Raw genomic sequence first — 15,495 nt, forward strand, 5'->3', positions numbered from 1 at the left:
AAGACAGAATCCCAATTGTGTTTAAAACCACAATTGGGATTCTGCACACCGCAATATCGTTATAGTAATCTATGTCGGTATGCACTTTAAACGTTTGGGGTGATTGTGTGCTAGTGAGTAGTTGTGTTTGCATGTGTGTGAATGGGTGATCATCCGTGGTGTCAAAAGTACTCACATTTGTTACTTAGGTAGAAGTATAGATAATGCAGTTTAAAAACACTCTGGTAAAAGTTGAAGCATCAACTTGACCTCTTTACTCAAGTAAAAGTGAAAAAGTATTTGCTCCAAAAACTACTTAAAGTATAAAAGTATAAAGTAACCGTTAAAAAAAACAGCCAGATGCCACTATATGAATTGAAAGCTCAATTTTTCAACTATTTCGAAAAATTCTTTGAGATAGGGCCAAGGATGAGGGAGGTCTTGTTGTTCTCCGTCTCCATCTCCTGATACGCTCATGCCTGTGTCCGACCATTCAGACATTTCCAATTACAGTAGTTTTCACTTGATGTGGATGGCGCCAATGATCTGCATTGGATGGCGCACATGATGTGAAATAAATATTTATAAACATTAAACTGAAGCCAAGAGTAATGAGTAACTTTTGTTTTAAAAATGTAAGGAACAGAAAGTACAGATACTTGTGTGAAAATATAATGAGTAGAAGTCAGAAGCAGGAAGAAAAATAAGAAATATAGTAAAGTATAGATACCTAACAAGTGTTCTTAAGTACAGTAACAAAGCATTTGTACTTCGTTACTTGACACCTCTGGTGAACATCATGTATGGGATCAAATGTGTGATAGACTTGATGTCGACCCAAGATCGTACCCTTGAGGTTTGTATGTGTGGAGATAAAGGACTCACCATCCAAAGCATAAACTGCAGCTAAAAGCAGCTAGATTCTGGAAGGCTGCATCAATCCAAGGCTGCCAGATGCAAAGCATTAGCTTAGAGCAGCCATCAACCCTGCACTGAGGCCAATAGCCATTGGAAACCCAGAGCTGTAACCCCCAGGACAAAGAGCCATGGGGTACTGAAATATTTACATTTATGGCCACTTACAAGTACTTGTTGGGACCAATGGCTGGTCTCCATTAAGAAAAGTTATCTTGTTGGAGGTTAGGTTTAGGGTTAAGTATGCATTGGTAATGGTTAGGATTAGGGTCTGGTTTAGGCCATAGTAATGAAACCAAAATAACTGAAATTATATTGCAAACAATCTACTGTTTATAAAAAGAAAAACAGGATCTTAAGGGGTGTTAATACCCCAGATACTTTGAACTCTTTAAGGGTCTACAACAATGCTTCAGAGTGGTGTCAAAATGGAAAAGGTTACTAGGACATCAGTAACTCTCTTTTTCAATAATCAGTAATGTCTTAATGTGCTACACTGAATCCTCTTGAATCACATCTTGTACACACTTATTATCTGCTCTCTCACCCTGGTTCCTTAGAAGCAGTTGGCTTTGTGTTGTCTCAGGTCCGTCCCATTTTCATCGCTGCTCTGATGGGTACCCCCTTACACCAAACCCCATCCTCCACCCCCCCTTACACCTGCACTGCTCCCACATCTCTACAAGAATGCGCTGGGGCTTGTAATCGCCTTTGTGGGGTCCATTGAGCTGTATACGGCTGACTGAAACTTCCCAACCTCACAGTGCCCAGCATGGCCTCTGAAAGGGACTCAGCGTGGGGCGACTCTCCAACCCACGAACACTGCCAAATTCCAACAGTTGCGCTGCACAATCACTCCCACACAGACCCTGGTACCCTGGCTGGCAGGAAGAGACGGGACAGGGAAGTAGAGAGGCACGGCGGGCTGAGATGTGACTTTCATGAATGCATTTACACTGTACAAAGGAATTTTGGAGGGCATTAAATATTAGCCATTGATATTTACTTCAATGTTAATTGACCATTTGCTTTTAAAGGTGATGTTCTAATATCATTTGCTGCTTTATCTTAGTTAGAAATACTGTTTTTATTTTGTGATAAGAACTTATTCAAAGGTGTTGATTCCTTCATTCTTAGTTGACGATCCTAGCAGACAACACAGTTTTTTAAAAGTTTCATCAAAATTTCACTACGGTTGCAAAACAAATATCCCCTATTCTTAAATCCTGACAGGGTTATTTTATGAACGTATAATCCGCTTAGAAAAAAATTGATTGAGTGCAATTAGACCAGAATGAAGTACATATTGTGCTGAAGTAAATTTGAACCAGCAGAATAATTATTCAGTCACTTTTTTCTTTTTCTAGCTTTGTAACAACAAACCAGTATCTGCAATCAGATGGAAACCTTTTTAGCCACCAGCGTCTGTGGTAGTTGGAATATGAAATACACTTGCCACAGATATTTTTTTTTACCAGTCAAAATTTTGTTACGTCTAAAATCAAGTTGAACAACCCAGAAAATTCTTTAAAATGGTTTTTGAAGTTGTACAGAATACACATTAAACTGATTTCATGTTATTTACCAACTTAACCTCATTTATGACTAGACCTACATAATGATAACTGTATCTGAGCTGGTGTGACTATAGAAAATGATAGAAATACAAACAGCCAATCATCTCACTGATGCTCACATTTTTTTTTTTTGTTAACACCCAGCTGGAAATCTAATTAACTTTATAGCTGATTTTTTTTCTCCCTGTTTGCTTCTAGGTTCAATTTTTTTAAATGGATTTTAATAGATATTCTCAGGACGTTATACTCTCTCCTTTATTGTAAAGACACTACATAATTTTCTCTGCATGCTGGCCTCTGGTCTATCTCCTCCCTGACTCTGCTCGTACTGTTATATTAATAAACATTTAAAAACTGTGCAAATTTTTTTTACTTCTTGCTGCTGATTTGTTAAACATTCTGATTCTCACATTCAGCTTTGCTCTGCATCCTGTTTTGTGATGAACTTCTGCCTCAGCATGTGTATGCTCATGGTGCGTTCAAAGATAGCTCAGAAAAAACAAATTACTACACATTAATAACACAGTAATAAGGATTTTAACTGTTTTAATGGTTAAACACCAGCCATATTTTTGCCATATCTTGTTTAAACCAACTCCAAGAAGAAAAAAAAAGCAAGGATTACCAGAAAAACAGTGGGCTACATGATTGGTCAACAACATAACCCTTGCTCAGTGTTGTGCGTTGTCTTTTTGGCCCCTCGCCAATGTGGCAGGTAAATTGACAGTTTCAATCCTGGCTGCCAATTTCATGGCCTGTCTGCAATGAATGCACTTCACTCTGAAATATAATAGTAACTTCTGGCTGGTATAGTGAGGTAAAGTTAGTTGTACCTAATTTGCTCAAAGGACTACTATTTGTTTTGTTTTTTATTAACATTTTTTCTTTTCTTTGTTTTATCTTTTTTTTTTTTGTTTGTTTGTTTGGTTTACCTTTGTTCTGTAGAATCACCCCGAACTACCGAGTTTTAAAGTAATTCAAAGAAAAAAAAAACATAAAATTGGTTCCTGAAGAGGACTGTGGTAGACTGGAATTGACATGTTTTATTGTTATTCACATCTGTCCAATTAAGTGCAAAACATCCACATTAAGCACCACAGAATGACCACAAATAGGCTGACGATATGTCAGTTAAACCAGAGTCTCCAACATAACTGCACATGGAATATGAACCAATGTCATTCTTTTAAAAGTTACAGTGGATTTGAGTGTCATCTACAAAAATGCCCTGCATGGAATGTATGAAGTTGTTACAGCTGATTGAAAGAAAAGCATCTAAGTACTGAAGTTGATCCTTATCCTTGTCATCGCTTGTTTCAGCCTCTCGTTAAGATGGGTCATGCATCACAGGTCTTCAGAATCATATTCTGGCTAAACCCTACACGGCTGGCCTGCTTTCAATTAGAACTGTTCCTCTATTGGAGATGGATGGCAAACCGGACTAAAGAAAAAAAACGTTTCAGCATCCATGTCATCATTAGAAGTCTTTAATAATGCCAACAAAACATACTGAAACTTGGAAATGTGTCTGCTCTCATTCTTTACAGTTGTTCTAATGCTCAAGTGAAATAGCATCAGAACGTTTTATCCTTGTGCCTGTCTAGCCATTGCATAAATACAAATAAGTTTGGAAGGGCCTTGGTGCCTTTCATATTTTTGGGGGAAAAAATAACATGCAACATTTGTGGTTTCAATTAGTTTATGACTAATGTTTTATGACTTTGTCATAAAACTATTAATACTTGTTGCTGATTTTCCTCACAGGGGATGACAAACACTATCCACAATAAGTTTTTGTTGACAGAGTGCAGTTTAAAGATTGGTTGGAATCTTACAGTTTCATTCAAAAGTAAAATAAAATAACCAAATAGAATTGAAATAAGATAAAATTATATATTCAAATAAATGTAGAAACCACACAGCTTCCTTTATAAGTGTATAAAACCCCATAGACATCCGAGGATCTTATTGAAAGTCTTGCTGCTGTTATCAAACCAATTTATTTTCACCTCACTACTGAAAACTTCAGTATGAGTCAATTCCAACACCAGAGAGTCAAATAAATAAATAAAAATAAATAGAGAATAAAACAGCATTTGTTTTTTTCTGTCTGGAAAAGTTGGAAAATAAGCCAATTTTTTTTTTACTTTCGCCATATTTGCGTTGCTTCTCAGTGCATTAGGTCTGTGCGCCGGCGTGCAGAACGGTAGCTGTGGGTAGATAGAGCAAGCACTACAGGATTAAGAGGCAGCAAGATTGTTAAACATGTCAACGTGTAATAGCACGATAAGGCCCTTCCGAGGAATCCATTGGCCCAGCTGCGTTCTCTATTCCGCGCTAATCTCGCCCGGCACATTCACTCTGTGCAATCTGTCTCCATAATCTTCTGTGACAGAGAGCAGGCTGCCTGGTATTTTTTATTTATTTTTTTTAGGAAAAGAGGGGGGAGAGGTGGAGAAAATATGCAGAGGCGTGATAAAGTGACGCTAATTATCCCCATTTAGGACAGGGAGTGCAAGGGATCGGAGCTTTGCGAACAACTGATTGTGCGCCGCGGCTGATGGCCTCATAGCCCGGAATATATCGGTGGCTACAAGATAAGAGCAGCGCACGGAGGAGAGATTTATTGGCCGGTCAGCTAAAAGCATGCGTGCAGACCACCAAACAAACACGCGCGCATTTTGGGCGCGCGAGAAAAACCGCTTTTGCACACAAAATGAATCCCTCTGTATGCGTCGCACCCTACACTCAGCCCTCTTTGCACCTCAAGGTGTAATTTATGCGGGTTAAATTTGCCAGAACGCGCCTCTTTTAACCTGGCGATGCGCCGTGACGCGCTCCGCCTCTCGGAGCTTTCAGTGTCTAATCCGCATCTCTTCACATCAGCAGATAAGAGAGGAAACAGACGCAAAGCACACGGGTGGAGGCACTCTTTGGCGCAGAGATCTCTCCATAGATGTATCTTCTTTGCGCTTTGGAATTTAAAGTCTCAATTGTTCCTCTTAGATTTGCTCCAACAGATTAATGCGCATCTAGACGTTTAACACGCTTTACTGTGAGGCCTAACAGGTTTAATCCACGTGCCAAGCAAGTCTTCATCAGTGTGAAATAGGCCCTTTTAACTAAGTAGGCCTATTTGTGAATTGATTATTCAAACGCAAAAGAAACATAAATGTCTCCTATATTGGCATGATATTAGTCATTATGAAACGAGGCCCATGGCAATCAAAAAGTGAACAGCTGTCAAAAAAGTAATCTTAAAGGCAAATTTCTTTCTTCAATTATTTTAAGAGGATTGGAAGTTTAAAATCGCGTTTCATCTTTTTTACACAATCACGTCAGATCATTTCTGCGTTGTTCCTGAAAAAAATAAATAAAATAAAAATCACTCTTAGTGTGAAATTAAACACGTGGTTAATTGAACCAGATTTGTCACGAATATTTCTGCAGTTGTTAAAGTAACCTTCAGGCGTGCGCAATAACAACCAAATCTTCCTAAAAGCTTCAGCTCTTTAGTACCATCAAGTTTTTAGATCTGGGACTAATGTTCCTCACATTTATCTCTGCTTTCGGCCACAAACTGTTGAATGAATCCCACATTTCTTGTTGTGGTTACATGATTGCTCTGCCTCAAGCACTTTACTTTCCCCGACTTTACAGACTTGAGGCTATCAAGTGTCAGACGAGAAGACACGGAGAAAACTCTCAGAACGAATTACAGCATTTGAAAATCACAGGATGAAAGAAATCGGGATAATCTTTTGTCATTATCAGGATATAGATCTTAAATTAAGTTAATAAAATGATCAAAATGTCAGATTTCAAACTATTCGTTCTTCAGTTGATCCAACTGATGCTTAAAATTGTTTTTTTTTTTTTGTTTGTTTGTTTGTTTGTATTAGAAATTAAGTATCGTCCATTGGGCCTATAGCTCACTGACATCTCTCAAAAGTATGATGTGATAAAGTTTATATCAAAATAACTAGGTTGTATAAGTAGATGTTCAAATTTGAGTTTAATTGCCGAGTACCTAATAATACAACCAGAATTTAAGAATACTTTCCAGGAATAAAAGAACTAATTCAGCGCATTAATAATCCTGGGAATGTCACATTTTCTGCAGGTGTTGTTTTTAAACGGATGACCCAAAACAGGTTTCAACTATTTAAAAAATGTAACACGTTTTCGACAGGTTTCCAAATAGATTTCAAGAAACTGTTTTGAAATTGACAGAGAAAAAGTCTGGAACAGATCTGTAATTCTAAAAAAAATAAAAAATGAAAAATTGAATCTATGGATATTGTATGATGCTTTCGTTTAAAAAAGACACATAATTTGACTATAAGGTAGTGGGATAACAAAATCAATCAAAATTATATATCATAACTAAAAACAAAATAATTTTAATCCCCAAAATTAACAGGTGGTTATCAGAGGCCTCAGCACTCTGTATGCAAAATTTCACAGATCATCTGAAAACAAACATTTACAGTCTTCTTCTTACCAATATTTTGATTTTAGGGTAAAGAATATATTAAAAATGTTTTAAAAAAAAGTATAATCTACACATACCCGGAATGTATGTGAAAGAATTGGATGATATTATTTTATTTCAAGGCAAAGTTCTGATAAAAGTAACCCTTAAACCGACAAATTAAACAAATAATATCTTATTTTAAAGAATAAATACGCAAAAAATCTTTAATGTTAAGGTGCGGGAATATTTTCAAGCGACTTATCGCTTCTTTGCTGCACTGAAATGCTTTAGTCATAAAACGGCAATAAATAATCAATCTAAGACCGCATTTTAGGAATCAAAGCAACATCTTGTGAAATTTATTCAATTATTCTTCAATGCAATATCAGGGGCTTTTCAGCTGCAGAAAAGCGCTTAATTTACAACAGCGGGTTGTCCGTCATTCTGTGGAAATAATCAAATTATTCACAATTTACATTAATCAGAATGTTACAATAAAAAGATGACCTCCAAGTAATTAAGACACAGGCGTCTGAAAATGAACACAAATATTTAAGGAAAGTATGCTCTTCTCCATATCTTTTAAAGCACTCTCTTATGAACATGACATGTTTTCTCACTTTGTAAATAACTTACAATGACGTAATTTAAAAATTATGTGTGATTTTAAGCAAATAAATGATCCCCCCCATGCATGTAACCCTGACGACCCCCCTTTAAATAAGAATGTGAAGTGATGAGCAAACAGATGGTAGCACAATTACTAATTTCTCAGCGTCATTCTTGTTTTATATTTCCACTTGGGAGCACAGCTGAGATTAATATTATTTACCCATTCATTTACAATATCATAAACATTCTGTACAAAATTCATGGAGCTCTGGGGAGCGGGGTTATTTAGAAAAGAGGTAATTATTTGGTTATGTGTTCAGTCGCAGTTTGCAGTTAATTTAATGTCAGGTCTAAATGTGCGTCAGAGGGACCGTCCCGTTCACTCCAGCCGCGGCGCTCTGGTAATGCTGCGGCAAGGCGTGCAGTCTGCTCTGCATGGACGGGTCCCCCGGCTCCCCGGTTGGTAAATACATGCTTATCATCTCCCTCAAGTCTCCAGGGCAGGGACCCCGAGAGTGCGTGCCGCTGACGGGTGGACTCACGCTCGGTTCCGACTTAACCAGCGATCCCAGTGTCCCCATGGCAGCCGAGGAGGAGACGGCGGAGCCCTGGTGCTGCGTGTAGGTGATCCCGCCATAGCTGGACGGGGAGGCATTCATGTAGCTCTGAGAGTTCGAGATGGGGCTGTACTGCAGGGCAGTCATGTCGTAGCGGTGCATGGGCTGCGGGTTGTGGGAGTGGTGGTGGTGTGAGTGGTGATGGTGGTGCGCCCCGCTGCCAGGGTGCTGGCTGTAGGCGAGCTGCGCTTCCTGCATCATCGCAGCGGCCGCGGCTGCTGCGGCGACCTGTCCCGAGTACGCACTGTTTGCCCAGCCGTTCATGTGCGCGTAACCGGAACCGGCGGATCCTCCGTGACCCCCTGGGCTCTCTAACCTCTGTCCGACCCCGGATGAGTTCATACCGACGCTTAAACCGACTCCACCGCCACCGCTGGGCCCGGAAAGCAGCCCGCCGGCCAGTGAGTATTTGTCCTTCTTTAACAGGGTCTTCGTCTTTCGCCGCGGCCGGTACTTGTAATCCGGATGCTCCTTCATGTGCATGGCACGCAGCCGCTTCGCCTCATCGATGAAGGGACGCTTCTCCGCCTCGGACATCACTTTCCACTCAGCACCGAGGCGCTTGCTGATCTCCGAGTTGTGCATCTTGGGGTTCTCCTGTGCCATCTTCCTCCGCTGGCCCCGGGACCACACCATGAACGCGTTCATGGGTCTCTTCACGCGTTCTTGGTTGGCTTTGGAGCCCCCGTTCGGCCCCGTTGGCCCCGTACTCGTGTTCGTTTGGGGACCGGGGGAATGAAGGTCAGTCTCCATCATCATGCTATACATTCACCCTGGATTTAAAGTTCACCAACAGCAGAGAAAAAAAAGTCTGTTTTTATGATCGGGTCGGGCGCGCACAAGTTGATGCTGGGTGCGCCGAGGATGACTGAGTCACAAAATTATTATTCGTACCCCTCAATGAAACAAACTGCAGATGCAAATTAATCCAAGAAGGCATAAATACATTTATAAAAAAATATTCTCCATGCAGTATTTCACTCAGGCTTCGGTCTTGGAGTCTCTTCTTATCCAAACGTGACAGAATGCGCGTTTGAGCCACTTTCCTTGTTGGAGTTGCAGAAGTTGCTTGAAGCGGCGGTCATGTGATGCGCACTGACAGCAGTTAAATGAGTCAGAAGCGGCCAATAGGGCTGCAGCAGCAGAATGATTTGCATGGCATTTAGTCAGGTGACTATGGAGTAGCACGGAGGAAGAGGAGGAGAAGGAGGAGGAGGATCAATACCGCAAATAGCACGATGCATTTGAACATTTTCAAACAGACTATCAGACACTTCAACAACAAAAATAACTCGGATTTGTCTGCAGTGACGGTGGCTCCTGTCAGTGATAGTAGTGAGTCAGACATCTCTATCAAATTTAAAGAGTTCTAATTTATGACATCTTAGCAGAGGTACCTGAAAAAAAAAAAAAAGTTTTAAAGAAGCATCTGGATGGTGGCACGGATGGAGCCATCCTTAGGGGTGCAACGGCCATTTGCATTGTCACTTTATTACAAGCATGTTGTTCAATAAGTTAGGAAATGTATTTAATAACAAATAAACTGTTATGATTTAATTAGTTGTCACGAATGACATATGTTCTGTTTATTTTTGTGAAATTCACACATTAAAACGGTATTGTCTTGAATTTTATTTGTGTTTTCTGCTTACTTATACAAAAGAATAAAAGTATAAAGCAAAAAAAACTCTGCTATCACTTATTATTGAAAGTTGTATTATTGCAACAAATGTCGCAATAGTGTCGTGCTATTAATAATGAAAATAAAATTTATTAAGAGATGCAGATTTCCTCTTTTCCCTAAAACGATAGTCACTAAAACGAAAATATAATGTAAATATTTTAAGGTGCGCTTCCATAATACTGATGGGGGCTCAAAGTCATGACTTTCCAAAACAAATATTTTACATTGTCAGCATGGCAGAAAACGAGCCGATTATATAAATATTGGACCATACTATTTTTTTAGCCATTAAAAATGTTGAGACCATAGTTTTGAAATCATGGAAGCCTCCTCTTTTATACTTCAATATTGAATGATTTGAGGGTGTGTCCAGCAGTGAGTGACGGGCATTCAAAAGGAGGAACTGGAAGCAAATCAAATCAACTGCTTTTGTTCCAATTTAGATTCTTAAAAGCATTTTTTTTCAGGTCGCATTTTCTCCATAATGTCGTAGAAGTAGGGCATCCTAATCAATGCACATCTAAACAGCTCGGTCCTTGTATTGTATGCACAGATCCAGAGGAATAACACTCTTCTTCACCCGATCTCCTGAACCGACGCTCCAAAACCAATTTCCAGTTCACAGCGTCTTTTTCCCTCCTCTGTCGCCCTCTCTCTGCTTCCCTTTCAGGTATGTAATTAAGGTGCAGTAATAACATGTGTCAGGGAGAGAAAATGCGCGCACTCGGAGCAGGAAATGATACAAAAGTGATTTTGTAAAGAAAGCCAAGTAAATCTTCTAAGAGGAGAGGTTCATAAGGATGGATGGCCGCGTAATGAGGTGAAACTGGGGCAAAGCGCAGGTATCGCCGTCTGCTGGCGATGGTAACATTTAACATTAAGCTCTATTTTAAAGCCAAACATGGTTTTTCTTTAAGATTTTGCTGAAAGCCGGTGGCAGATAGAAGCAGTTCACGTGTCTTAGAGTGCGCGCATACATAATCCAGATTACACAGTTGACCTCCTCTGAAAAGCCCAATCAGCCTCTAATTGAAAGGGAAAACGAAATACCACTTCCCGTGGCGAGACTAACGATTTAATCATTTCTATCCTCCTTTTGCGGTGTTTTCCCCTTTAACGCTCTCTTTTTAAAATAATTAGAGTTCAGGGGTTGGTGATGCTCTCTGCTGAGGGGTTTGAGGAAGCGGGATCATTCGGACCGATCCGTGGGTCTCTGCGTAAAGGGGTTAACGGGAATGTCACAGCGCTCAGTGAACTACCCCACAGCGGATTTTTCATTGTGTGTGTTTGTGTGTAGGGGGGTGTTCACGTGGCTTCAGGCCTCGTGCACTGGAAGATAGCAATGTATGATGGAGAGTCAGGAAAGCACACTGGAAACGCGCAAAAGAGGAGAGAGCAATGGGCCAAATTGAATGCATGTTATTCTGTATTTAAAATATGAAATAAATAGGATTGTTTAGCATTTTGACGTTTAAAATAGTTCATGTATTTCATTTCAAATAATTGACAATGTTTACGTTAAAAAAAATTATTGCCTATTTGTATTTAATATGTTCGATTGTCTTAAAAATACGGTGAATTAAAAGGGAGCAAAAGAACTAAAGGGTGCAACAATAAATGTTAAAATTGAAAACTTTGGCGGTTTAAATTTTAATTCAAACTAAGGGCTATTTTCACCGTATGCACATGAAAAGTAAAATTGGTGAAATAAATCTTATCATAAAATTGTAAGCTAGTTGTTTTTTTAATCTCTTGGGTGCAATCATGAAGTCATATGGAAGTAATGATTAATACTGCTCTTTATTCTCCCTGTTGACAGAGGATTTAGGAGTTGTACATAGAAGATTAGCCTTTTACACCGACACTAGGACCCTGGTGGCCCCCTGTTTACTTCCACTGCCACCCTCCAGCCCCCCTTCTTCAGTTCCTCTTTTAACAAACCTCCTTTTCAAACCTCCACGCTCCTTTGTGGCCCCTGCTTCTGGATAAGAATGTGTGAGCACCGTCGTGACGGTGTACGACTGGGGCCAGGGGGTCAAAGCAGTTATCCAACACACGACCCCCCGCCCCCTAGACACTCACACACAAACTCTCCCCACTATGTACAAAAAGCAAATTTTCTGTAAACGGACAAAACTCTCATGCGTCTTTACGCTTATAGGGGCGCAGCGGCTACAGCGTGGTCGATGCCCTTTCCTGCAGTTTAATCATTGTCGTCTCCTTTATTCCTTATTCATTTTTATCACTTTTCATTTTCAAAGCAATTCACCTGCGCCGGGATATGTTTTTTTTTTTTTTCCACATGCGACTACAACGTTTGATTATGCGCACGGCGGCTGGAGAGGCATTGGGTGCTGAGCACAAAAAAGGCAGCGGGTCATCTGGTGATCAAATAAACGAACTGACGAGACAACGGCGCGTCGTTTTGCGCGTTAATCTAAATTGAAAGTTGTTTAGATCAGAACCTCCCCCCCACGCATATTACGCGCAACACGTCAGTTTAGTTGCCACCAACCATCTTAAAAGGATTGCGTTTGAATAACAGAAAAATCTAAAGGTTGCTATATTTTTTCTTTTAGAAAATATTCGACAAATCAAGTCTTTTAAAATCAAACTGAACTGCATTAGAGAGCAACTAGTAGAAGGCGCAGACCTATGTGCGCTCCCATGCAGCATCTCCCGAGGGGCTTATTGGCTCTGAAATAAAAGTATAACCTGCAGGCGCAACAGGGCTGAGCAGGTATAAGAACAAAATACATGGAGCTCTACAACTAACGACAGATTTTAAACTAAGAAAAATACACAAAAAAAAGCTGAACTCAAAATCCCCTCCGTCATTATTTAAATTATTATATGCAAACTTACGCATGGTCCCCCTCGTAGTTCCTCCAGACAAAGTGGACATTTCCCCCGATCCACACGCGCAAACCCCACAATCCAAAGCTCCGTGTAAAGACCGCTATTTAAGCCACCACAGTCGCGGCCGCTGGAGTGCCAAGGCCATCCATGCCCGGTGCCCAAACCCACCACTCAACACACACTGAGGGGCCGACACAAGAAGAAATTACATTTATTATACTCTGGGAAAAAACAGACAATTCCAAGTTATTGTTTCTCTCTGCGAACGGGGCTTGCTTCTATCGTAATGAACGTCTTTTGTGTGGCGCAGAACAATACAAAACAAGTATTCTAATAAATAGCCACTTTTTTTTTTTTTACGGGACTAGGGGTGGGGTGGGGGGGGGGGGGGGCGAATGGGGTGGGGGGGACTCCGGTATGAATGGGCTGGAGCGGCGGGGTTCTGAAAGGCAGCTGTGCCGCATTCCGGGGAGGAGGGGCGAGGACTTGGCGAGGAGCCCCAAACACCCCCCTCGCCTCCTCCTGGATACTGACTCCCATTACTGATACCGAAAAAGAAGGATACAAAAAAAAAAAAAAAAAGGGTCGGGGGTGGTTGGGAGAGCTATCAACTTATGGAGGCATTTATCTATTTATTTATTGCACGCAAGACATGCACTGTTTTTAACTACATGATCAAACTGTGAGGCGCAAAACATCCTATGTGTTGCACATAGGGCCTATGTGAGCCTGCACCGCCTAAAAGCATGCTGGCCCTTCAGCTTCCAGGTGGAGAAACACACACACACCCATAGTACACACACAAACACACAACTTGATTAATTAAAGGATTCCTAATTAAAGGAAGGTTCACCTATTTTAAGTGTTGCTCCTACTGTTTAATTTACTACTCCTATTAAGTACCTCAAAGATTGAGTTCTTCTCAGATTAAACCTCAGCATGTTTGTTGTGCAAACATGGGAGCAGAGACCCTGGTGCAGATAAGTTTGTTTTGTTAATAAATCCCGTGGGCTGCTTTTTGCCTGTTACAACACATCATGGGGCTTCACTCCTGCCCCCACCTTACCTGTGGCACCTGTTGGTGGCCAGAGCATTAGATGTCTGTAGCACGGATCTGGTTAGCCATTTATTTTTATTTTTACTTTCCAGGAAACAGCAGCAAGAAAAAAAAAAGGAATAAAGCATGACCACAGTCTGAGGACTAAATTATCAATTATTTTCATCATTAAGTAAATTTATTTATAATGCAAATACACAATTTTCTAGAAAATTTGTGCTGCAACCAGAAATGTCTGCTTTTAATAAAAGGTGACTAAAACTGTAAATTCACTGTATTGCAAATTTCAGTCTTCACAATGTTGATATAGCAAAATACCCACAGGAATAAAATGTTTGTTTATCATATTCTATTATTCAGGAATTCATTACTGACACTTTAATAACTTATTTTAATTTTGCCTCTAGTAAAGGTGGCTCTTCAAAGCATTGTGCAAAAAGATTAAACCAGATGTAATAAATGTGAATTTATCACATAATATTATTGCAATAATTAAGATTAGTATCACTATTGTGGGATTTTCTTATGCAGCCTCCTTGATAAATGAGCACAAATAGTACAACATTTTGAACGTAAAAGAAATGGGAAAAAAGTTTTCCTTATTTCTTACAAGTTAAATTTTTTTAAAGTTTTAATTAATTTGTTGTTTATGCAATTCAAATTGCATTTTATTTAGCAGAAAATTCAACTGCTCTTCCAGAAACTGGACATCTTGCTCATGGCTAAAAGGTTGGAGAGTTGCTGTAGTTCATAAAAAGAAAACAAAAAAAACATCTTTAGATTAAACGTCACTCCTATTTTAATTGTGGCTTTGTTAGCCCCTTTTTATAAACTCCACACCAATTTTAGCAACATTTAAACATCTTAAAAAATCTGTAAGTGTGCAGCTGTCAACCATTTCATTGGTTGTCAACCTCATTATTTTTTTCTTAGTTTAGATGTATAGCAATGACAGATTACAGATTCTTTTCAAATAAATGTTAAAATCCTAAAACCCTTGCATCAAATCTGGTTGGACTAACACTCTAAGCAGTTGCACTTGACAATTTAGAGCTAATCAAGGTTTTATTTATTCAGCTTATAAAGAATATATCAGAATTCTGATTTGTTTTTGTTATTTTTACCTCCCATACAAAATCTGCAGAAACAAATCTGCTGAAAGTCAGGTCTGCCTTGTCCATTTCATCAACCAAAAGTGCTTTACAACAACACATTCACATCAGCAATCGCCTCCTCTCAAAGTTTCAGATTGTCCAAAAATCCTTCTCTTTGTATTCACCTTATGAAATTAGCTTATCAGGTTGAAAATAAACCAGCTCAGGGCATGCTAATTAAACATTGGCATCTTTTATAATTGAAGATCTGAAAAGACTGATTGCTATTTGTATCCAGCTTTCTTTGATACATATACTCATAAACAAAATGTATTGCAACTGAAAAGTGAGTCCAGCTCTGTGTGATTTAATCTTATGATTTCGGATCTTTAGTTAAGGCCTCAGAGGTTGTTTATGGAACATTAGAGATCAAACATCATCACAGAAACCAAGGGACAAAGCAGGAAGGCCAGGGCTAAAGTTTTAAATTTTAAAAATGTTCACAGTTCTTTACATTATATTTTCTGCATTAAACGGCTCCCCATTCAAACATATTCCTAACATAACTCTGTTGTGGGTTAACCAGCTTTTTCCTTTACCATCTTCACCCACTTAAAAAAAAAA

The 15,495-nt window shown here is 39.6% G+C and overlaps 1 protein-coding gene across 2 annotated transcripts in view; it reads right to left on the bottom strand.

The window, feature by feature from the left end:
• sox1a (SRY-box transcription factor 1a) overlaps positions 1-9,316 on the bottom strand; it is a 31,070-nt gene extending 21,754 nt beyond the window's left edge. For both annotated transcript variants that reach the window (XM_038302401.1, XM_038302400.1), the window contains exon 1: positions 8,103-9,316. In XM_038302401.1, coding sequence (XP_038158329.1) covers positions 8,103-8,945 — 843 coding nt within the window. In that variant the 5' untranslated portion in view covers positions 8,946-9,316. The remainder of the gene's footprint in view (positions 1-8,102) is intronic.
• Between the last annotated feature and the right edge of the window lie 6,179 nt (positions 9,317-15,495).

Source organism: Cyprinodon tularosa, unplaced genomic scaffold (assembly GCF_016077235.1).
Source record: "Cyprinodon tularosa strain WSP-4 unplaced genomic scaffold, ASM1607723v1 ctg49, whole genome shotgun sequence".
Classification (NCBI taxonomy): Eukaryota; Metazoa; Chordata; class Actinopteri; order Cyprinodontiformes; family Cyprinodontidae; genus Cyprinodon; species Cyprinodon tularosa.